Source organism: Amblyomma maculatum, chromosome 1, assembly GCF_055883805.1.
Source record: "Amblyomma maculatum isolate TAMU_Amacu chromosome 1, ASM5588380v1, whole genome shotgun sequence".
Classification (NCBI taxonomy): domain Eukaryota; kingdom Metazoa; phylum Arthropoda; class Arachnida; order Ixodida; family Ixodidae; genus Amblyomma; species Amblyomma maculatum.
In genome coordinates this window covers 50,036,874-50,061,258 of record NC_139344.1, presented here as the reverse complement: position 1 = coordinate 50,061,258, position 24,385 = coordinate 50,036,874, and the positions used below count along the sequence as shown (strand labels likewise).

Below are 24,385 nucleotides of genomic sequence, written 5' to 3'. Positions count from 1 at the left end.
AACATAAAGCTGTATTTGCCTGGTAAATAAAAGTATTTGAACGTAATTTCCGCAGGATAACCCCTTCCCTGTTTAGAATTTTTTTTTTCCGATTCGGCGTATAATTTCCAAGTAATTCTCGACTGTTGGAATGACTATTTATAGCTTAATAATGGGTTCGAGTAATTACGGTCCTGCGATTGTTCGGGGAATCGGAGTAATAGCGTGTGGGAGCGGCGTGAACGCCTTCATCCGCGAGGTTCTCTGTGGCCCAGGTCACCATGAACTCGTCTTTTCTACAGCTTCATATTCTAATATTCTAATTGCGTGTCCATCAATTATTCGTATGACATTTATTCAATTGGTGCGAGAGGGCTTGGTAATTGTATTCATTGGTTGATGGTTGAAGTATGTTCTGACTGCTGTTATGTAGAGGCAGGTATTGTAAGGTATATTAAAGTTGGAAGTCTGCGCTCGATAGTCGTTGTTGTTGACCTTACAACAAACCTTGACCTTACAGCATACCCACACAGGAGGATCGGCCAAGAATTTCGGCGCAGAAAGATTTCCTGTGGTACGTCTTTTCTTCTTTGTACGCGTTCTTTTGGGCGCAGTTTAATTTAGCTCAATGGATGAAGTTACAGAATAAACCACTCTTACGCTGGTTACCAGACTGCTCATCTTCTCATTTCACTCCATCACATAAATAATCTTCACGTTTAAGTACAATGAAGATTAACAAAACGGACCGAATTATTTTTAAGAAGGAAACTGCGCATTGAATCATTCAAAACGCTCAGTGTAAGTTCAGAAGACGAAACGGAATCCTTAGAGTACTCAGTGGAGAACGTGATCATGCCATGTCTTCTGGCCCGTATCTCTGCATAGTTTATGGGGTTGAAAATTTGTTAGCAGCGGACGAGAACAGAACACCGCGGCGACGACCAGAATCAGAGTTAACGGCGCTTCTGTTTCTCCACACTACCCTTGTTCCGTTCCGAAATAATCTCGTCGAGCTGCTGACTTCATTTGTGTTCAAATAACCTTTATAAGCTGAGTAACAAATGAGTAACAAAAAATGATGTGCCCTTTTACCGCTTCTCGTCATTCAGTCAATCTACTTCGGATTAACGGGAACTGTCTCGGTGGATTCGTTATACCGAGTTGGCTGCCCCTTCCTTGTTTTAGGAGCAGCATGCAAAACGGCGAGTACACCGGCCAGGCATACCCAGATAGTTTCGTGATGATATACCTGGTAAGTGACGGTAGCTGGCGGTCTGATTCGAGTTGCGCATGCACGCTTTGTGCCAACGACGGCAATCGAGGTTGGCTTCTCCTGACAACTGAGGACAATCTAAAGCGCCTCCCCACGAGCGCGCCGACAAACTGCGCGCCGCCGCTTGCGCCTCTGCGCTCCACACCCCACAATATGCCGAGGCTGCCGCCGCCACTGCTGCGCTGTTACCTGACCGCCCGTACCTGTTTTTAGAGGAAAGGAGGCGGAGTGGCAAGAGGGGGTCCAAGCGGCCGCTCCCGTTGCCGGTCGAAGTTAGCTCTCGTCCGCTCGCTCACTTCGTTGGCTGTTTGTGCTTCGGCGTAACCGCCCGCCGCTGACGAGTCTGTTGTGTCACAAAGGCCCACTCGAGCCAGTGCGCTGACCGCGCGGTGGGACCCCGCAGATGACGACCACGCTCGTCCGAAGGTGGTGCCGGTGACACCGAACAGGTGGTGGTGAGCGGCGGAGCTTCGCGCACAGCCATGGAGACTGGCGCGGTCGTGACTGCGCTCACGCTGTGCCTCGCTCTGCTTTGGGAGTCTGGTGAGTCCGTTTGAATTTTTCGGGTGCGACTCGTGAGCAGGACAGAAGGGAGAAAACCGCGGGCGCGTCTTGGTTCGCCGGCCCATGACTTACCTGCGCGTGCAACTGGCTCAGTTGCCGCGCGAGGCGTGGCGGCGTTAAGAAGTTACTTAGGAAGCTTGTGGTGGACGACGCTGTTGTTCTGTCGCACCCAGATGCCGGTTTTACATACGTGGAAACGTTGAGCGATGCACGTGTCATACTTTGTGCCGCGCCAGGTAAAGGAAAAACCTTCGGGAGCCGGCGTTTGGGGTGTCGCGTGTCACGCATTTTTTTGCATCGACGGTCGGGCGGTTAGGCCTATGCGATTACGAGCGGCGTTCGTGCGGTTCGGATCGCCTCAGGTCTTCGGGAGACGAAACTTTGCTGCCGGCGTCCTGTCGCAGGAGTGCGCGGGGGGTCGAAGAAGGCGTTGCTCGCCGCAGCTGGATTGATCGGCGCCTGTCGCGCGCCACTTGTGACGCGCAACGGTTTCGCACAACGGTGCCAGCGGCGGCGCGTGTTTCCGAAGTAGGCGCGTAGCGTGCTTCCTTCCCGTGATGCCAGTGGTGCGGAAAAAGAACAACGTGGATGGCCTGGCAGTAGCGCTAGCATGTACGCGTCCTCCGGACGACCCGCTAGCCGAAGGTCAAGCTCCGTGCATGAATGGCGATTCTCTTGCGGCCGCCATCCGACCGCTCGCATAGACCTTGCGTGCCGACAAAGCGGTCCGTTCGGTTCGGGCCGCGTTGGTTGAACTTGCGGCGAATTCGAACGTGCGCGCGCTGGGTACCCGGTGACATCGCCGCTTGGACGTTTGCCCACATTCCGGTGCTCGAGAGGCGGCGTGGCTTCGCCTCTCGAACGCTTCGTGGGAGCGCGGGAATTTCGCGGTTACCGCCCAAGCCTGACGTCACCCAGAACGCGGATCGTCAACTGACGCTCGGAGAGGGTGCAGCGACCGGCTTTGCGCGCGCAAGGACGCGGTATGGATCGATACTCCCGCTGAGCGGATAAGCTTCGAAAAATACCGGCCTGCTCTGAAAGCAGCGCGTAATCCACCTAGTCTTTTCACCCCGTGAAACTACGACTGCGTTGCCGGAGGATGAGAGGACACATTACCGGCAGTAAATGCGCCAGCTTCATTTTGCCCACATTTCTTGTGCCTACAACCCGCAGTAAGTTTTTCGCGAGTCAGAGCAGTCGCTATGCGCGAACACTGCAGCCAAAGTTTCTGCGAGCTGTACATACTATCTTCCTCATGGCCTTGGCACGAATGCTAACTGCAGAACAATTGTGCTACTTCGCGGACCTTTCTGGAGAGTCCTATCAACTCGCTCTGAAAATACCACGTGCAGATTCAGGAAGTCGCGCTGCTTCCTCGCGACTATGTTTCGTCAAAGCAAAACAGAATCGTAGTTCCTAACGTTCAAAATCAGAGGAGCAGAAAAAAAAATGTGCACACTTTAACCTTTGGCAGTTGAAAGAATTAACATTTATTTATTTATTTTACAGGTACTGCCAGCCTTGTTATCAGGCCTTGGCAGGAGTGGGCAGTTCAGGTGAACAAAAGCAAGAACAGCAAACAAGATACTAGACACTGAAGAATAAATAATAACAAAAACACAGGAGAATATTTACATGATGAGGTCATTTCACAAGGAGAGGCACATGTAACTATGGCTTGGGCGCAAGTGCGTTGAGGAATGAAGAAATAGCTGGGGAATCAACAGCGTCGGCGGGTAATGCATTCCATTCGCAAATAGTACGCGGAAAAAAATGAATTTTTAAATGCGTTAGTCCTGCACGAATAATCTATAACTTTTTTGGTATGATACGAACGTGTGGAGTGGCGATTAGCTGGTAGAATATATAAACTTTTATCTATTCCCAACTGATTATTATAGACTAAATAGAAAAATTTCATCCTATCCCGGTAACGCCTGAATCCAAGACTTTCGAGTTCTGCAGCTTCTAGAAGGAGTGATGGAGATGGGCGCCCGCTGTATGAGTTGAAAATGAACCTAGCTGATTTTATTTGCACTTTCTCAAGTTTGGTGGCATTAGTTTGTGCATGTGGATCCCAGACATGATTCTACTCGAAGTTCAAACTTGTATACAAGGGATTTTCTTTCTCCAAATTGAATCGAATATGAATGTTTATAGCAAAAAAATTACGACCGATTTACGCTTAGTTAGCCAGCTGCGAAGTAAGTGCGCTAGCTCGTTGGCTTCACTCTGCTCTCGGTTCGAATCTGCGGCTTCAATGTCAGCATTGGAGAAACTATTAGCTAAATCAGTGATTTGGGACCTTGGTGGTAGTGATGAAGACGGCTTCACAACTGAATGGAAGCATTACTGAACCGCACAATAAAACCTGATTGAATACGAATAAAATATTTCTGCTAATGTTCACAACTTATCCTAATACTGTATACAAATCGTGCAACAACGCGAAACATTGAAGCGGCGTTAGACGCCGCCGGTAGAAAAAAACATGGGTGAAAAATGACAAAAGGAGAGGAGGGATGGAATGCAATACCCAGAATATTTCGAGCGGTGTTCTGACACCCAAACACCCCCTTGGCTATGCCCCTCAAACCTATCCACAGTAAACATAGCAACAGCAGATCAGAGCTGCCTCGGATCCCGGAGGTTCGTATGAAGCAATTCAAAACGAATCACCGTTATTTCCTAGATCCGCTGTAAACCATGTCTCACTACGTGTAGCAGCTGGACACTAAAGGCATTAAACGACTCAGTGGGCTTTACAGAAGGGATTACACTATCAGCACCCTATTTCATTTGTTTCGCTGCTCGGCCCTACCTATTGCTGTAAGAGAGTAAACACCTAAGTTACCCACGATGAAGCGTGCTTGTCCTCTAGGAAAGGATGGTGCCACTGTGGACATAGCTCTCCATTTTGAGAGGAGTGGCTGGGAAAATAAATATTGTCAGGCATGCGAACAGAAGAGGACAAGGAAGTGTGAAAAAGAGGCTCTCCGGAATAGAGGTTGAGGAAGCGGAAGCTCACCATCTGTTGGCTAGCGCACCAGGCTAAGGTGAAGAATCGCTCTGTAAATAAACCTTAACAATATATATATATATATATATATATATATATATATATATATATATATATATATATGTGTGTGTGTGTGTGTGTGTGTGTGTGTGTGTGTGTGTGTGTGTGTGTGTGTGTGTGTGTGTGTGTGTGTGTGTGTGTGTGTGTGTGTGTGTGTGTGTGTGTGTGTGTGTGTGTGTGTGTGTGTGTGTGTGTGTGTGTGTGTGTGTGTGTGTGTGTGTGTGTAGCCAGCAAAGTGTTCTCAGAAACTCGCTCTTTGTTTCACAAGCCCGTGCATCAGGGCTTGTTCAAGCTAGCAAGTGACGCATCTGATACCCACGGTTAGCCGCTGTGGCGACTGCACTGTGTTCCTATAAAGTAGCGCTGACCATTTTTTCTTTGACAGTTTGTAACAAGAACCGCGGCTTATTATGGGACACAGTTCACGCTTGCCGGAGGGGCAGCTTGCCCATGCTTGCAACGCTCGGGCTTACAACTGACCAGCTTTAAGCGTTGACCGTGCACTCGAAAGAGCTCGTCTGACAAAGGTGTATGCCTGCACCTTGCTCTTGCGAGTGCAGTTCTGACCCACACTATAATGCTTGCTGGTCGGTTATAAGCACACGAAGCGCTATATATCAGACCATTCTAGTATGCAGTCACCTAATGCCTGGAGAGGCGTCCTTTCTCCTTGTTATGACCGAATTCGTTTCTAACACGCATTCGTTTCTAAACAAACAGCCCGTTTCTAAACAGCCCGATCTGACATGCAGACCGGGCTGTTTCATCGCATATGGTACGACTTGGCATTGTGCAGAGTTCACGCAGAGGGTAACTTCAGAGGTCTATTGTGAGGAAGAGGAGGGGAGGCGAGAGGCATGCTTGACCTCTATGAATCAGTGCAACTCTTTCCTTCCCAACCCCCTTCTCTAACTGCCCTCTATTCATTATCTTCAGTCTGGGCGTAATGGTTAATTGCATTAGGTTTAATTGCTTTCCTTAGTTAAATAAACATTCGTTCATACATTCATGCCCGAGCAGTGCAGGGTACCTGACATCTCTTCCACCCCCAGGAAGAAGTTGGGAAGAAGGGCGACTTCCTAAACTCATTTCCTTTCTCCGTGCTAGCCAAGGTTGCGTTTCACCTGTCATCCCATCCTTCCCGACTTATAACGATGCTTACGCTGAAGTCTTGTCGCATCGCTGCTAGCAATTACGCAGTTCACATCGTCCACGTGTTTGACACAATGCACAACAGTTGCGAAATACCTTGCAAATGTGAGAACTCTACGGAAGCTGCTAATGGCTGTGAAATCCGTTGAGTAAAAAAGCCGTTTTGCCTACATGGCTGCTTGATATCAATCAGGTGACATGTGGCCACCGATCATTTGTACAAGAAAGCAAGGACTGTCGACCATTACAAGCTATAGTTCACTAGTGGAGATGAGACCGGAGGAGCAGAAGGGAAGGTTGGGAAGAAAGATATACTACTATGGTGTTGGACGTGGAGCAGTACTTCTTGAGCGCATCTGGGCCTTTTGCAGTTAGACTAGGAGGTCATCTAGTACTTATTGCAAAGCTGTGCGCTTCAGCCTGGGGCAGCCAGGGACTAATTATACATTATAGCATTTACCCACGCGCAATCATAAGGCCACAAAAGAAAGAAAAATCTGTTCCGGTCCAGTGTCCAGGAAGTATTTTTCTTCAACTACGAAGCTTCGGCGAAAGCTGTTACTGTCCTACGTAGCCATATGGCTTCGCTCGGGGATACTAATGAGTAATTGTTCCCTTAATACAAATGTGCTCAACCTTGGGGGATAGCCTTCAGCATCGGATCAGCCATGCAGCCTAGCTGATCAGAACCATGATATACCGCTTATTCGTCCATTCATACACAAAGTTCAGTGTTCCAGCTGGTAAAAATAAAAAGGCGAGTGTGAATAAATGCACCTTCGCTTCAATATTCGGTATCGGATTTGAAGCTAGCTATGCATAGTGAGCGCGATTCGTATTAGAAAGTTTGGTATCTCCATGTCCGTAAAACAAACATGCTGTGTACGATGCAGCACAAAACCTCCTTTTTATTTTCAAGCATATATACTCAACGCCAATGCTGTTTGCGAAGGGAAAAAATGAAAGAAAGAAGGCCTTTCAACGGCGGTAACGTCCTCTGTCGTGATTCTCGAGGCGTTCGCGTGGAACTTGGTACTATAATATGCATGCATTCCTTACGGCGCTACGACCGCATGTCAGATGCCGAAAAAAAAAAAAAAAAAAAAAAAACACGACAGGCACTAGTGCATCCGCCATGCGGCAATGTTTGAAGCGCGCGGCTTCCTGTTTTTTTTTTTTTTTTTTTTTTTTGCCTCCTTTTTTTTTCGCCCCTGTTTCGCCAGCGAGAGGCTTTGGTGGTGGCGCCGTTTCTGACGGTCTTGCTGCGGAGGTATAAAACGACGCACTGTGATGATCTCACAAGGGCTGTTTGCTTCGTTGGGTATAGGCAACAAAGCAAACAGACGTAATGCTATTAGTGGGTTTTATAGATTATGCCATAAATGGGATCGATTATGAATGATGTCTTATCGGAAGTGTGAAACTTGTCCCTTCTTCATAGTTAAGATGAAAGCAGATAAGCATAAGAAAAAAAAAGAGAAATGTATTATACCTTAGTTAGCCAGCAGCCCAGCATACAATCAACGGGATTCATTATAGTATGATATGCTACAGTAAAATGGTATGACATGGTACGATACGGTACAGTGTAATACGGTGTGCTATGGTATGGTATGGTATGGTATGGTGTGGTAAGGTATATGTTATAGTGGAATGTGGTGCGGTATGATGTGGTAGAATGCTTAGCGTCCCAGAGCTGCACGTGGGTTATAAAAGTGACAACGTAGTGGAGGGCTGTGTATTGATTTCGACCACTTGTAGTTTTATAATGCGCACTGACATCGCACAGCAGACAGACGCTTTTTTGCATTTCGACCATACGTCGAAATGTGGCCGCCGCAGCCGTGTTTCAGCCCGCGACATTGAGCTTTGCAGCCGAGCACCACAGCCACAAAGCCACCGTGGTGGATGGTGTAATACCACGTGTAGTGTGTAGACTCTCGATACCGCTGTTCGATTCGTAGGGAAGCGAGGAGCACGACGCCAATAATGAATGCATCTCTTGGTGCTATTCCAACTAGTAGTATGAAGTGTGGTTTCACTGTATTCATACAATATTAATAGGAGCGTATATATAGCGGTAACGTTTACTGCTAAGCACTGAAAATTTCAGTAGAGTTATTTGTTGCGCTAGTTGGTAGTCTTGATTTAAGCTCAAAGCTTTCAGCTCAGCGGCACACGGCCAAAGAAAAGGAAGAACGAAGAAAAGAAGGCCGCACACTGCGCTGTGTTCGTCCTTCTTCTGTTCCTTTTTCTTTTCTTTGGCCGTGTGACGGTGCGCTGGAAACTATAAGCTTAAATCACGGAGTAAATATACCTTAATTAAAGGGGTGAGTGAGTCACCAGAACTTGCTGTCGTGCTTTCCGTAATATGCCATAATTCAGCTGCACTTGAATGGCAACACCTTGCCGCCGTGAGCAGCGATTTTTCGAGCATGACAGTGCTTATTATGAAGAAGACATGCAGCGTTGATGGCTCTGTGCTGGGTAATCTAGCCTCATTTTCACCTAAGGATCTGTGGAAGGGTACGAGGTACAATGCAAGGGGTCGGTTTCTTTTAGGTACCCGCGAGCCTTTACTTCGAGCTCGTTTTTTTGGGCTGCAGTGGCTAGCTCAGAGCAGCGGACAACTGCTTTGTTTTTTGTTTTGTTTTTTTGCCTTTCTTTTTTCTCCTTCGATTCTTTATAAGAGGCGTGGCTTGAAGTCCTCATCTATGTACTCTAAACGAGATGTGTGCCATTGCAACAAGGGCGCTGTAGTAATTTATTTCTCTGCTATGGGGTAGGGGGCTGAAGCAGGTATGTACGTACACACGAAGTGTATTTACAGCGAGAAAAAGAAAACGTTATTCACGTGTAGACGCAGATGCGGAAACAACCTTTTTTCTTTGTGCTGTGTCTCTTGGTGTAAATCTATCTCCCAGAAGGCTGCTGCTGCTCCGTGTCTGTCATGTGCAGGCGATGCAAAGAGCGTCTTGCTTAATAGGCCCGGCTGCGCTGACCACTGATATCAACCGGAGTGACGGCGCGGGTAAATCAGGCACGACCTTTGCATGCACACGGCCACAACTGGCCACTTCTCGCCAGAGATGCCTCGGGCAGTAGCGATTTACACACAGCGCATCCGATCGCTGACCCAATGACCAACTTAGCACGTATAGATACGTGCAACACGTGTACTATGGCTGCGTGCGCCGCGTACCAGCTTCCCGTATAGGCGGGACGCAGTACGCAGATAAGACCGCAAACGACCGCGTGCGTAAAGGTATTTCTGACGCATATAATTAAATACCTGAATTGCACGTGCGTGTATGTGCTTTTCTTGTCCCCGTGAATGTATAGCTCTTGAAGGAGGCAATCTGGTAGAAGACGTCCGAAGGGCTGCTTATATACGGAACGCTAAGCGTGATGTATAATTAAAAAAAAAAAAAAATGTTGCAAGTGTGCTTTGGTTTGTAGAAAGAGGGAGGGGGGTGATGAGGTGGTATAACGGTAACAGAAAGCTGGTGCACTTAGCCTTCATCAATGCAGTTTGCTAAAGTTTGCGCTACTCTATCTGCGATTATTCATTACATTTCACTTCAATTTTTAATAAGTTAATGCCCAAGGCTTAAAAATGGGCTGCGCAAATGTCTGTGTGAGCACTTACTAAATTTACTATGAATTTTTCATATACGTCAAAAAGTGCTATTGTCATTTTACACGAGGAATTTATTTTATTCTGTCTGTATAGAAAAAAAATGAGCGCTAATAATCTCAATTAGGTAGTTGTTTGATCAAGTGCGCGCGCCGCGCGCCCGTCTATGGACCCTCTATTGAAAATCAAAGAACGCTTGAGTTGGTTTTGGGATGTGGGCGGGGAGGCATATGTGAGTACGGAGAATTACTTATTCGAACATAAATACGAGTTGTGACGGAGGCCCTTCTTAGGGCCTCTGAGTAGCTAAACTGTCGTCCTTCGCACGCTCGCACTACCGCGTAATGTTAAGGGTTGGGGGCTGAACGTCACGAAGTTATGCTGCGGTATCAACAACCATGCTTACTTCCAAAAGGCTCGGAATACCTGCATTATTTTTCTGCAAGGTTCAATATTCGTCTCGAGTGCGATGGTAACACCGCCGTTTTAGCGTCCAACTTTACAAACTTGCTTTTAAAACTGCCGCTATATTATAAACGGTAAGCAGTTTTCATCAGTTAATCGTGTACAGCTAACTCAGACTGGTCTGCTTTGACGCGCGTTGCCGCACATTACTGCCTTACACTCTTTGTAGAGGGCTGTGGCCAGCCTAGGTTTGAACTGCACGCCGCCATCCCACCCCTCCGTACGAGTACATACATGAGAATGTATTTCCGTTTAGGCTGCGCTGAGGGCCTGAGGTGATGTGACGCGAGAATTCAAGAGGGGCGGCAAGGCAGAGGAGCAGCCATTTGACAGCTTTCGTGGAACGGCGCTTGCACTCATGGCGCCCGTAACTCTCGCCCGGAGTCGCGATCGAGGTCTTTTGATGCCGCGCTAGAAGGCAGGCACGCGTAGCCAACCCCTACGGAGCCGCGCCTACGTGCTTGATCAGATCACCGTTCCCAGTATTCGCCGGCGTTCGCCCTTCGTTCGAAGCACGCCTTCGGCGTTTTGCCTTTCGCTTTCCTCTGCACGCGCATGGGACACGCCCGTATATGAACTACGAGTGTGCATATGCGCGCGAGTGCGTGCGTGCGTGCGTGTGTGCGTGCGCTTTTTTTTTTTTTACCACAATATCATTGTTTGTGGATGTAAACCTTCAAGCCAGAAACAAAGGATTATAGAGTTCAACGCGCTATGTTTTCATTTGAAGGAATCCAACAGTAGCCGAAAGTCTGGGCATGCTCTTTTTTTTTTTTTTGTCTTGTGGTGTCCATCAACGGAAACCAGTATTATAATAATTTTTACCTCAAAGGTAACCGATTACAAAATGTTGAAAAACAACCGTTTGTTACCGTCAGTGAGATTCGAATCCACGACCTCTGTGTGTCGCGAATGGTGCCCTATACATGCCGGCGTGTATTCAACCTTCTACTTTTGAGTGCATTTATACATGTAGCCTGACCTTGAGAGTGTTCAGTAGCATGTTGGCACAAAAAATATGGCAAATTTGCCATACTTTTTGTGCAAACATGCTCTTTGATCCGTCGACTTGCCGGTTTACAGTCATCGTGCATTGTTGGTAGTGATGGGAATGATGGACAAGACTTAAGGAATAGCTTTACGGCAGTTATTCTGATGCTTTAAAAACGCAGCTCGCGGGCAGTAATAAATCGCAAACAGATTAAAAATATCTATAAGAAAGATATGAAGTGACGACCTCAGGCTGATGTATTTTCTTGTTTAACAAAACGCAGGGTGCACGAGGGCTGTTCTTAAAGGTTGCCTCCTACTTGTAACTCCTTAAGGGATAAGACTGAACGACCTCGCATTCATAGTTTTAGGACGCTGTCTTTCTAAAGTCATCATAACGTTTCGATGTGGAGTTAATCAGCAGCATCAGCCGAAGCCGCATTGCATTGGTTACTTCGTCGGATGCGAAGCGGGCGCCTCACATGCTCCTCGATCTTAGGAAACGAACACAGGTCCAGTGACGCAGTGTCAGTGCTTAAGATGAATGAGAAAGAACAGCCGACTTCACCCTCTATAGCGACTCACCCAAAACAAGGAATCCAGAGACTATAGTGCAGCGGGAGTGCGATTGCACAGCGGTTGATGGGGGTGCTATCAAAAGTAAGGATGTTCTGTGGGGAAGATACTGTTTGAAACCTCAAGTTTAAATTTCATTCCAAACTAATCTTAGAGTTCACCGCTTGACAAAAAAATCGCTGCAACCCAGGGGCAAAGCTTATTGAGCACACTTCGTGGGCTCGCACACAAGCGAACAATTGCAGCACACAGTGGACTCGACGACACTGTTGTTAAGGCCGTGTATACCCATGCCCTTCCGTTAACAAGAGCGTGGCTTTTTGGACTTGTTGGTGCATGATCATAGTCAGACTGTAGCGCAGCAGTGTACAAGGACTTGGTGTAATAAGCGAGCACGGGTGACAGAAGGAGAGGGAAAGAGAAAACAAAACAGCCTTATTGCTATGCGAATGCAACGTTTCTTCTCTTTTGTGAGAAACATAGGTGTGCTGACGCTGGAATTAATTAATATATGGTATCCATCTATGGCCCATCTATGGTCCATATATGGTTTCCGCAAGCCATCTAAACATCCCTGTGCTCTTTCCTCTTCGCAATAATCGACATCATCACGGAGACCATCCGGAGGTGGTTGCTGTGGAAGCAGGAGGTTATGGAGATATCGTATGGATGCGCGATCGGAGAGTGGTTACCACGGGAACCATCTGGAAGGTGGTTACCGTGGAAGGAATAAGGTATGCCGAGGGCCAGAAATGCACATCCGGAGGGCGGCTACCACGGGAATCACCCTTAGTTTCTTAAGCGTGGAAGGGAGTATGGCAAGAGTTCAGAGAGTGGGTATACAGTGGCGGGAGGACGCTGCAGCGAGCGCAGATGACCAGAACGCGGTTACTGTAGGAGGAGGAGGGAGAGTATAGATGAAAAATAAATTAAGAGTTCTTCAGATGTGACATTAGCGCTAGGCCGTACGAGCTAGAAACAAACCGTACTGCCTGGTTATTTTTAGGAAATACAGAACATTTCCATCCACCTCATGATTCGTGTAGCAAACTCAAAGGTAGACTTCTCTCCGCCGGTCCCATCCAGCGAAACGTCATCATTGACATAATCATGTAATCATCCCCTTTAACTCCTTCTTTTTAGTCTCAACAGACGGCTACGTTGAGTTATGACGCATTCGGTTGGCCAGGCTGCCGACTCTGCCCATGGCCGCTCTTCATCGTTAGTTATTTTCTTTTTCGTAGCTTTTTCTGCGCGGCGTCCGCGTGACGCCTGGAGATATTGGACGAATAAGTCATTTCAAAACGTATGCACTCGCACGGTTGGCAGAAAGAGAGTGCCAGTTTTAAAGGAAGTATTAGATAGTCTAAGCTGTCACATGACTCAAAGAATTCAGCGAAAAGCTGTCTCCGCGGTGGCGTTACCGCGCTGCTGCAACCGCGGTGTTTTTTTTTTTTTTGTTTTTTTTTCAGGCTGCCGAGGTTACCTCTTCTTTCCGAAGTTTAATTTGCGGGATTACTGGGCAGAGAAGAAATGAGGAGTGAGCAGAAACGACGACACGAAAACATGCGTACGTCCCGCGGGGTTGGGGCAGGGGAAAGGGCACCTTTGAAAGACAAACAAGGATGCACGTGCCTCACTGATTTTACGACTGTTCCTGATGTATGACGAAAGCCATGCCAGGTTAATTACAGTGACGAAGAGCGGCTGCAGCACTACAAAGCTATTGTCAGACCTTTTTTACAACAAACTGCGCAGCGCGCAAGTTTTCGTTGCTGCGCTCATAGTTTGCCGTACATGTGTGCCCCGCTCAGCGCCTCTTGTCCCGGTGACCGGCACAACGCAACTCTCCTCCTCGCATGTTAGTAGCTGGTACGTCTTGGGCGGGACACGAAGTCTTCCCTAAAACATCTTTTCACTGCAAAAGTCGAAGTAAATAGCAAGCCAACTTTCTAGCTTGAGTTTGTGTTCTATGCTGTCTGTGGAAGTGTAATGTGGTATTTGGTTGAGATGCTCATGAATGTCAACCCGACCCGACGATTGGGCGATCTAACTGTGCCAAGAGTGAGGCTGCAGGGTCGCCTTTATAGTGCCAAACTGATTTCGCCTCTGCACACGTTTACAAGCATGCGCTTTCTTTTGCTTTTCAGGCGAGGCGATCAAGTGCTGGGAGTGCAACTCTCACTTCGACCCGCGGTGCGCCGACCCCTTCGACAACAGCTCACTGCCTATTGGCGAGTGCGCGGCTCGGTCGTTGGCGCACTACCCCGGCCTCGCAGCCACCATGTGTCGCAAGATACGACAAAAAGGTACGGTCTCTCTCGGAGGATTCAGCCGCCCAGCGTGCTGCGTTCAATTGCACTTACGGTGCGGCACTGCGCAGGCACAGAGTTTGTAATAAGGGAGTAATGACTCATTGACATCCACCCGCTTTCTCAGGAACAGCTTTCTCAGAAACTTCGTACTTAAAGAAAAGAAAAATTGGACCTGGTCCTGGATCAGGGCCAATTTTCCCTTTCTTTAACTACGAAGTTTCTGAGAAAGCTGTATAACTTTCCTCTCTAGCCACACGGCTGCACTCAGGTTGATGTAGATGGGTCATTACTCCCCAAATACTAAATCTACTTCACCTTGGGAGTTTCCCCTAAATGCTCGACCAGGTACAGGGTCGTCCACTTCTAACTATAACAAGGCCACCTTTTTCAGAGGTGCCATTGCGTCAGACTCGGCCACGCAATAAAGCTAAGTGGCATGCCATTCGAAGCCCCATCTCTGGGACCTTCTGTGTTTGGTTATTGCTTTGCTTTGAGACGCACCCGAGTTTGACGCAATGTTGCTTTGAAAGCCGTGACCGTGTTAAAGCTAGAAGTGGACGACCCTGTACATAGTTTCTTATACAGTTACCTGGAAGAAAAATTGGTACGCGGAACTTCATGGCATGACTTCAGAAAACTTTCGCATCTGGCTTGGCTGGGGTTGGGCCAAAAGCGTGAGTTAGTTGTAACAGTATACGACTTTACCTGGGGGAATTACTTAAATGAAATTTCCTTACAACGCTGATACCAAAACAGTCACTTACGCTGAGACTCTTGAAGCGAAAAGCGCTGTAATTAAAACATAGAACGTTTTATGAAGCTTGGAATTTCGTTACGTTGCGCATGCATACGTATAGTGATATTACTAAGTGTATCACTTTATCAAGTAAGTGACATTACTTTCAAGCCATTTCGACCACTGTTTTCGAAGAAAAATAGTGTTACACATTCACACCAATCATTATAACTATCACACACAAAAAGAATTACTAACGCGGTAAAGAGCACGTTCGAGGGTGGCTATGAACGCGACCTCGAATGCAACAGAGAGCAGCTCACCATAAAGAAGATGTTGCGCGTGCCATAGAAGTAAACAGCAGCAACGCTTTCGAGGATTATTACTTAGGTCGTCTCGTAAGAAAGTTGTGGCGCATGCATCAGTTCATTAAATTGATCTCTCGTAAATTGTAGTTACAAATATTTGCTTCCCTCCTTGTGCAAAGTTTTGAGCAATGCTGGTGTTGTTAGTGCTGCACTAATTGCCTCTCGAATAAGGCTTCTAAGACCTCCATTGCAGACGGCAGGGTGGTATTGGGTTATCTGTTGCTTGATGGGCAGACGTGCCAGCTGCGCGCCTATTTATAAGACCTCGGTCCGCCGAGCTTCCACTACCCATGCTGGCACCTAAAAGGCGTGTATCTGAACCCCGCTGAAGTCATCCATACTTTAAATTTCTGCATTCGCTCGAGTTCTGTCGTCATGTGGACGGACGGACAAAATGTGCGGCCAAAAAGAGGTGAAAATGTAGCGGTTAAATCCACTCCTGCATAAAACGCCCAAAGGCGCAGAAAGCTTTTCTTTCCTTTCAAAATTTTCCTCGTAAGACTGTTACCTGCGCTTGCTAAAACACGCGGCACTCAAACGACGCGTATTAGCGAAGGATAAAAGCATACTGAATGGCTGCTTTTATTGCTCAATACTTTTAAGTAGGCTAAAATATTATTTGCATAGGTGCAATGTTTTCCATTTGCAAACACTTGATGCTAGTGGAACACGTGTGCTGCTTATAGAGCCAGTACTCTGCCTAGTGTCCAGAGCATCGTGGCTACGGTGGTTATATCTAGCCACGGTATCGCGGTGGCGCAATAGTGAATTTGTGCCAAATTCGCCGTTTTCGGCACAATACTAGCCAAGCCAAGTGAAGAAAGCCTAATTATCCCGGCATTCCCGTCACGGATGAAATGCAGTTTAAAAACTCGCATGGACGGTGGGGCTCCTTCTCTCTTTAGATAATTTTGCTAAACTCTATGCTCGCTGGGCATCTGCTGCTGTTAAGCTCGATCCATGGGCTCTCATCATAGTAGGCGAGATGGTAATATTGAACTGCACACCAGTTATCTTTGAAAAAAAAAAAAGAAAAACGCTGTCTGCCTTAAACTGGAAAATGTAATAAAAGTTCTACTTACAGGCAACCAGCTACTTCAAATCTGGACGTTAGCACAGCAGGAAGACGGGTCGAGGGGAGGGGGGGTGGGGGGGGGGGGATTCAAGCAAGGAGTGAATGAACAGATCGAAGAAAGAGGTCGCTGTTTCAGCGGAGCCATTGCTAGCAGCGTGCGCGATGGTTGTTGTTTTCCAAGGACACGACAATTAACCATCGCATACGCTGCTAGCAGCCCAGTGCAGCCATTTTGCCTCGACGCAGCAGCATTTTTACCAGTGTTGGGAAGCGAAACCTTCACTACGCTAGGTAAAGCCGCGAGTTCCACCTTCAAGAGTGACCGTGACCTCATTAAGTGCGGGTGTCCACGATTTTGTGGTGTCCACCCAAAAGTATAAGGCGCCTTCCTTTCTTCAAAAACAAACTTGGCTGTGATTCGATGGAGGCGAAACGAAGAGGCGCTCAGTCGTCAACCTTGTTGAAGAGGCTTCCATGTTCTGTGCGATGTCAGCGCACGTTAAAGATCCCCAGGTGGTCGAAATTACTCCGCAGCCCTCCACTACGGCTCCCCTTTCTCTCTTTCCACTTTCACTCTCAGCTTCATCCCTTCCCTTGCGGCGCGGTTCAGGTGTCCACATAGCAAGTGTGACAGATACTGCGCCTTTCCCTTCCTGTGAACAAATTATTGTTACTTGACCTGATTAAGTGTTGGTGTCCACAATTCCGTGGTGTCCACCCAAAAGTATACTGCACCTTCATTTCCCCAAAACCTAACTTAAACGCAGGGGCAGCCGTCTGTTGTGCGATGTCAGCGCACGTTAAAGGCCCTCAGGTGGTCGAAATTACTCCGCAGCCCTCCACTACGGGACCTCTTTTAATCTTTCCGCTTTAACTCCCACCTTCTTCCCTTCCTTCACGGTGCTGTTCAGGTATCCGCGAGAAGTCTGACAGATACTGCACCTCTCCTTTCTTATAAACCAATTCATAATTTATAACAAAAATATGAAAACGTGACCTTTACCAGATTACATGTAGGTGCCCACCATTTTGTGGTGTCCATCCTAAAGTATAAGGCGCCTTCCTTACCCCGAAACCTCAGTTAAAGAAAAATTATGAAAATCCCGCGGATTGAAAAGGCGGTGTTACAGGGGCTATCGCTGACCGCTCAGAGCTATCGCTATATCACTACGCTCAAACCATGTTTAAACCCCGACAGTGTTTTTCGCTGAGGAGTGGTGGCTTTTTGGGACATGTCTTTAGTGACAGGGGAACCGTATACGCTCTGTGCACAGCCTATAGGGGCGCCACTGAAAGCCACCTAGCGGTTGTTTTCAAAAGCCTTTCCGGGATACGAGTTGCGGCTGCTGATTCGCCGCTGCGAGGATTGGCAATGTTAGTGGGGGCGATTTTTTTTTTTTTTCAGCTCCTGCCAATTTTTTGCTATGGCGGCCTGAAGGATAAGTTAAGGTTAGCCTTTGTGTAGAGTTGAAAACATTGATGATGCTGTAGCCATATGGGAGAAACTGGTGGATACACGCGCCAAGTGCCTCCCACAAATAAGTGCTAAATAATAATAATAATAATAATAATAATAATAATAATAATAATAATAATAATAATAATAATAATAATAATAATAATAACAATAATAATAATAATAATAATAATAATAGTTGGTACACAGGAAAAGAAAGGCACATTATCTGTCGGACTTGTTATGTGGACACTTGAACCGCGCCGTAAAGGAAGGTAGAAAGATGGGATTGAAAGCGGAAAGAGAGAAAGGGTAGTGGAGGACTCCGGAGTAATTTCGACTACCTGGGGATCTTTAACGTGCACTGACATCGCACAGCACACGGACGCCTCTTCAAGCGCTAAATGATCAGCTGCATTTTTGAGCCCTGCTTTTTGTGGGTGTGCTGCATCGATTGATAAGTGACTTGAACAGAATAATCAGTTTTTTGTTCTTATTCAATTGCCCTGCCTTTGCTTTGCTAGCTCTTTTAATATGTGCTCATGGTGACGCGCCTCGATCCAACATATGAGACATTCTGCGCTACCTGCCGTTACACCGTGCCAGTACCGCTCTCTTATAGGCTTATCGCCTTATCGGTGGAATTCACAAGACTTTAATGCAATGTCACTAGCTACCACGCAGAAGCTCCCTGCCGCCGCCAAACATGATAGTCAATAGGGTTTGAATCCTTTAAGAATTACCTGCGTTCTTCACGGGCGTACATTAGGCCAAGTTGCTAGCGTTATTAAATAGCTTGTTGGAATGAATAATAGGGATACCATTTCTCAATGTTCAGCTGTTGCATTACAGTTCTGAAAATATCAGCAGGTGAGGATTACGCTCCTCATGCGGCTGGAGGCCCGAGTCCTGTACGTATAGAACAAAAGGGGGACTTTGTGACGTTCCTGGCCTACAACAGTCTCTGCTTCTAAGGGGGCACTTCGCCTTCTTAGAATGCGTGCAGATTCTTCAGCAGGCTGCCACGAGTTTCATAGTGATTGAACACACCACCGTTAGCCTTGCCCTGCACAGTGCGCATGAATATCGCGGCGCATTGCACGCACAGTGTCACACCCTGTTCATTGGCACATATCTGCTTGATGTGCAGTGAACGGCAACTGGCGGTTCATCCGGTCCTGCGCTTTCCTGGGCGTTCCCGGTGAAGGCACGTACGACGAGAACTACTGCCTCATGCGGACCGGCACCTACGACGTCTTCGTCGAGACGTGCACGTGTAACAGCAAGGATGGTTGCAACGCCGCTGCGCACCACGGGGGACTGCTGTGGCTCCTGGCGCTAGGCGCGGCAGCCGCCACCTGGACGCTGCTGGGCACGTTCCGCCAGTGACCACCTCGAGCTGCATACTCTCCTCTACTACACATTCTACTCGGACTTCGCATCGTGTCGCCTGCCCACGGCGCGCAACCCTGTGCGATGCGAGGACAATCGTCGCGCTTTACGAAAGAGCGACCGGTGCCTTATCGTGGTCACTTCATCGCCCTTGAACGCTTGGATGGCAGTGTTCCCCCAGCGCGGGGTTCTCTTTGCGCTGTGTACTTCTTGCACACCAAAATCTTGGCCTGTAAGGACGCTGCAACTTTTGCGATGCCGGCAATCGCTGCTTAGGACGCAAGAAGGGGACATGGTACCCATCAAGAAGAGGTGCTGAAAGCGAGACTGCATCGTGTCCTGCGCAGCTTGTGCGCTTGCGGGAACACAACAGGCGCATAGAGACTAGGTCAAAGTTGTCGTAGAGCCCGTAAAGCTTGTTTCCAAGCTAGTACTTAAATTACTGCCCTTTCTTCACGTTCTAAGGTGCGCTTGTTAATGCCGATTGGCGTCGGACACCGAGAGTGCGGGGTCCATTCCTTTCCAAGGTTGGTGGGGTGTAACTACGCCGTACGCTAATTGCCGAGGGCATACTAAAGCGTAAGGGTGTACGGTCTCAATTTATCACACTACTACTACACTTGTTTGCGCTGCTCTCCTGGAACGTTGAAGCATGGAACTCTGTTATTATTCGTTGGCCTCTTCGAAAAGGCAGTAAGGCCGCGATTGAACAAGCACCCTCCAGACCAATCAACATTTTTGTTCTATCTGGACAAACGATAGCGTGCTTTGGCGCGTATTCTTTGAAAACTGCCTAAAAAAAAAAGAAAGGCTCCACGAAGTCTGCACTTCTGTCTCGGTGGCCGAATAACAGCCAGAAGTAACCGAGCAGCCGCGTCGGCTGCCGGAGAAACCTCGAGGCCGAGCGGTGGCGCTGCGCTTTCCGGCGTTGACCTTTGCCACCTGGCTGCGCGAGTAAACGTGGTCACGTATTTCCTTGGGCGAAAAGTAAGCGCGTAGCAAGTGCAGCGTGCGATACCGCGCCCTTTGACCTGAGCGAGGCCGCAGGCTTAATTCAGCCAGTTTAAAAAGGGTCACCGCTGGAGAGCGCAGCGCAGTGACTCGGCCCCAAGCTTTCTCTGGTAGCCGCGACGCTGTTGCTCGGTAACTTTTGACAAAAAGACGTTACAAGAAGCTCTCCTGATGCCCCTGACGTTGTCCTGTGGTACGACGTCGTCGCAGGAGCCAAGAAGCGTATCCGCAATGTAAATTATTGTTCAGCGTTGCGGTCATCGCTCTCATTAACTTAGGTGTTCACCTGAAATACCTGAATGTACTACAGGAATTGGTGCAGTGCCTTAAACAACTGTGATCACCTTTACACAAATATGTTATTTCTATCACGGGGTATATAAACCGCCTTAACTGCGTGATACGCACCGGCTTGTAGCAATGCTTGCGGAACCAAGGCCGTTTTCAGGCAAGACTTTCAAAGGCTTTTAAGATCGTGGATTGTGCAGATATATTCTCTGCCAGTGAATTCACTAGAAGCTCAAAGCTGGTATCTTTTATCCTTAATTTCTTTCATCATTGTAAATGATAACCAGCCGTTTTTTATCAAGTGGGGATTTCTTAATCCCTCTGCGCCGCCCGATACAGCTCATGCCTTCGCTTGGTATATGAGACTCAGTGCGTGAAGTTTCGGCTAGACGAAGACGGAGGTGTAGGAAAGCTTTAGTATTAATATTTGCTTAAATGATGAAATAAATGACAAATTTGCTGGCATGTCGTTCCACTTATGTGTAGCTGCTGCTATTTTTGTAATTAACCAGAGAAAGCGAATCTGTATAAAAGCAAACGGAGATGCCGTTCTGATAGAATCGGGGAGAAATTTACTGTTCAGTCGTCGTGTACAGCTTTCCCGTTATTTATACGATATTCTTACATTCCTTTTTGTGGCGGAGGAACGAGAAAGCATGCTGCAACTGGGCTGGCAGCAGTTTTCATGCTATTAGCAGAGAACCTTGTTTTTTCAGCTACCTTGGACAACGCGCTGCGCTTGCGTGAACTGCTTCAGTTTGACCACTGAGACAATGTGCTTACATGGCTAGCTGGTCAAGCTGAAACAGCACCTGAGTAATTTAAAATACACTGTTTCTAGCTTGCAGAGCTGAAACTGTGTCGTAGGAGCATTGTCCTCTTATAGCAATCTCCATCTCTTTTTATAGTAAGCCGGGTTTTCTAAAGTGAAGAACGCGGAGTCGAACTTTCGAGTGAGCACGTTTTACTCGTTCGGTCGGCTCTACTCGCTGCCGCAGATCTCCTTGCTCCGCGTTCACGTTGTGAGCATGCATGTGGAACTCTGACAAAGGCTCATGAACTAGTGTCTTTGAAGTTTGGACCGCAGTGCATTTTTGTACATCCTAGAGGCGATTTTCAAAACGTCAGGGCCTCACAGAACGCTTTCGTACCTCTGTATAGAATTGCGCCATTCTTGTTTTGGCGGGAAGTTTGACCATATTTTACTAATGTTTTATTCCTTTTTTACTTCAGCGATCGCTATTGCGGCGCGACATTCCGTCCATTTTATATTACCGCAAAGGACTCAAGTGCCACAAATCACCGAGGTATAGACGCCACTGAGAGCACCTCTTTCATACTGCACTGTTTGGTGCCCATTGCTGTCGCTTTGTCTGAGAGATGTGATGAACGGAGTGTGCGTTAATGAACTTACAAGTGCGATGTGTGGGTGGATGCTTGTTTGCCTGTACGCAGTGTACCTCTTAAGCGGCATTATTGTACAAGGGAAATGCCTGTATGAATGTTTATGACCTGCATGCAAACTTCTCGCCTTTCCTCTTTCATCTGTGACATGCAGCTGCGAGGTTATACGCCATGCAATCAATTCGATGCCAATGCTATAAAAACAGTGTGGACTAATTACCTTTTTTTTCTTTAATATCAAATGTGCTGTTGCCAGACGGAAAGGTGGAAAGCGTGTCTGGTTTGCTGGTGCCCGTGAGAGTTTCTCTGGGTGCTTGTCACCTGCAAAACCCTCCACCTGTGCTTTGTAAGGAATCTTTATACTGTATGGCCAATCAACGACTGCTCATCCAACAGGTGATGACAGGACGTTCTCTAAAAAGGCTCGCGAAAAGTGTTCACGAAATTGGTGACGTGCGCGCCACAAATATGCGCCCTGTGTTGCTTGAGTCGCTGCTGCTTCATGTTTGCCCTTTGACGTAGACCGTGAGGAATATTTTGCCAGCCAGCCACTGATGCTCTAGGCGGAGGTTTTCGCAGCGCACACTACATGCGCTAGCGAAGAAGCAGGACGAACGATATCAAATCTGTATTTTCTATATGTAGACATAGTACGCGCACATGCTTGTATAAGTTCTTCAAATATTCATCAGCCATGAGTAAGGTGAGCCTTTAGATAACTTAACCACGTCAAATCCTGTACACAGAAGAATCCGCTGTCCGCGCTCGCCCTGTCTACTCTATTGTGCTGGCCTTCTGCAGTGCGCTAGGCTCCATTTATTAAAACAAAGCAACTAGCCCAGAAGACAACTCTGCTGTACCAGTGATGCGCATTACCTGGTGGCCAGAACATACCTGAGCGTATTTTTTGTTTGTGTTTTCATGGAGTCCTTTCTTTATCACTTTTGCGCCCGTCACATAACAGCAGAAATGCTGTAGCTATGTATTACTGTAAAAAAGAGAAAACTGCGTGCATTTTGGGCCTGTTGTCGACTTGAGTTCTATGTAAATCGTTGTGTGCTTCACTTTGGCGAACTCTGGGGTTTGCACAGCTCATGCACCCTATATGTGCATGAGTCGAAGACATATGTGACTCCTGTTGCAGAATCACCCAGGCCAAGGCGCCCGTGACTTTGTGAGCCCGTGGCCGCACAGCAATACCGTGGTAGCTGCCTCTCCCTAGTTTTGCTACTAAAGATGTCGAGAAGGAATTCCGCTCTCACGCGAACGTAATTGTTTCAACAAAAGCACGCGTGCAGTGTCACTCCAGCCACGGGCGCACTGGCCCTGGAATGCGGCGCAGAAGATGGCTGTTTCCACTGAAAAAGAACAGCTTGAACCGCGAGCTGTGATCGCAAATAAAGGCCGTTGAAACAACGCAGAGAATTCCTCTATTCATAAGCACACACGCAGCTCTTGCGCATGCCGCGTGTGCGCGACTTATGGCATAGATAAATGTAGACAATCATTTCGGGGCATGAGATAGAAGATCTGCACTTGGTCATTGTTTAGTGATCGCGCGGGACAAAAAGGGGAGCCTTATTACTACGAATTTGCAACTGCTCATTGTTTAGAGAGCGTGCCCGATGCGAAGTGGAGCCTCATTTACGAAACTGGGGCGTCGGATACACGAAGGTTTTCATACGTTCAGTTCCGCGAGACGAATTTTGTGAAAGGCTTCACTTTTTCTTTTCACTGTTGTTATTGCCTGCTCTCCGGATGGCTGTTGAGTCCATCTGTATACGCCGGTCGCTTGCGAGTGATTTCAAGTAGAATCACTGTGAATACGTCTCCTGGCCCACGCAGTGGTGGGTCATTTAGTGCATGATTTTGAAGCAAGCAAACCCAAGAGAACTCAACGCAGAGCACATAAGGGCGCAGGGACTTGTCGAAAATGACGAGCAGCCGGGTAACTAGCCCCCGTGCGCCTTTTATTTTCACGTTGCTAAGGCAGAACAGCGCCAGCTCGACAAGGACGAGAAAGGGAAGAAGAGAGACGCACGGCACCGTACGCTTGTCTCGCGTTCCCTTCCTCGTCCTTGTCTAGCTTACGCTGCTCTGCCTTGTGATCAACCAACCAGCCTGAGACTTGTTATTCAACTTAATCCTCTCGGATATTTATATCGTTCCACGTGCGTTCAGGGTGCCACACTTCCTAATAAAAATCACCATCTAACAAAGCGTCAAAACATCAAAGGGATACGTGTCCTCAGCTTCGGCGAAACTGCAGTCTTTGCTCGCGTGTGTCGCTATGCCTGGAAATGAAAACGTGTGCTCCACAACGCCTAAAAACCATTCGCGAATGGCACATCAGGAGTGGTCCCCTCGGCTGTGGCGGAACTGAGATTAGGTCAAATGAGATACAGCGAGTTAAAGGCGTGGCCACAGAATAAATGCAGCCGCTGGCGAAACCTGCCGCCCAACGTCTCAGAATAGACGCGGTTTTGACAAACGCTTATTTGTTCTGGCAGCACTGCATGCGACGTGAACCCGATTTCATCAATTCGGAAGAGCGAGTTCTTTTTTTTTTCTTTTTTTTTTTTTTTAAGCATCAAGTAGAGACATCTCAAGCACCTGTAG

At 47.6% G+C, this 24,385-nt stretch overlaps 1 protein-coding gene across 1 annotated transcript; it reads left to right on the top strand.

Annotated features, from left to right (window-relative positions):
• Positions 1–1,391: 1,391 nt before the first annotated feature.
• Positions 1,392–19,872, top strand: LOC146202341 (UPAR/Ly6 domain-containing protein crok-like). Its single transcript, XM_084588116.1, has 3 exons — positions 1,392–1,798; positions 13,872–14,030; positions 18,822–19,872. The coding sequence occupies exons 1-3, from the start codon at positions 1,738–1,740 to the stop codon at positions 19,058–19,060; spliced, it is 459 nt and encodes a 152-aa protein (XP_084444242.1). The 5' UTR covers positions 1,392–1,737; the 3' UTR covers positions 19,061–19,872.
• The last annotated feature ends 4,513 nt before the right edge of the window (positions 19,873–24,385 follow it).

Excerpts from the sequence above, each read along its gene's own strand:
- LOC146202341 (XM_084588116.1), top strand. The coding sequence starts at position 1,738 with ATGGAGACTGGCGCGGTCGTGACTGCGCTCACGCTGTGCCTCGCTCTG. Across the intron at positions 1,799-13,871 it reads CGCTCTGCTTTGGGAGTCTG|GCGAGGCGATCAAGTGCTGG; the intron begins GTGAGTCCGTTT and ends TTTGCTTTTCAG. Across the intron at positions 14,031-18,821 it reads TCGCAAGATACGACAAAAAG|TGAACGGCAACTGGCGGTTC; the intron begins GTACGGTCTCTC and ends CTTGATGTGCAG.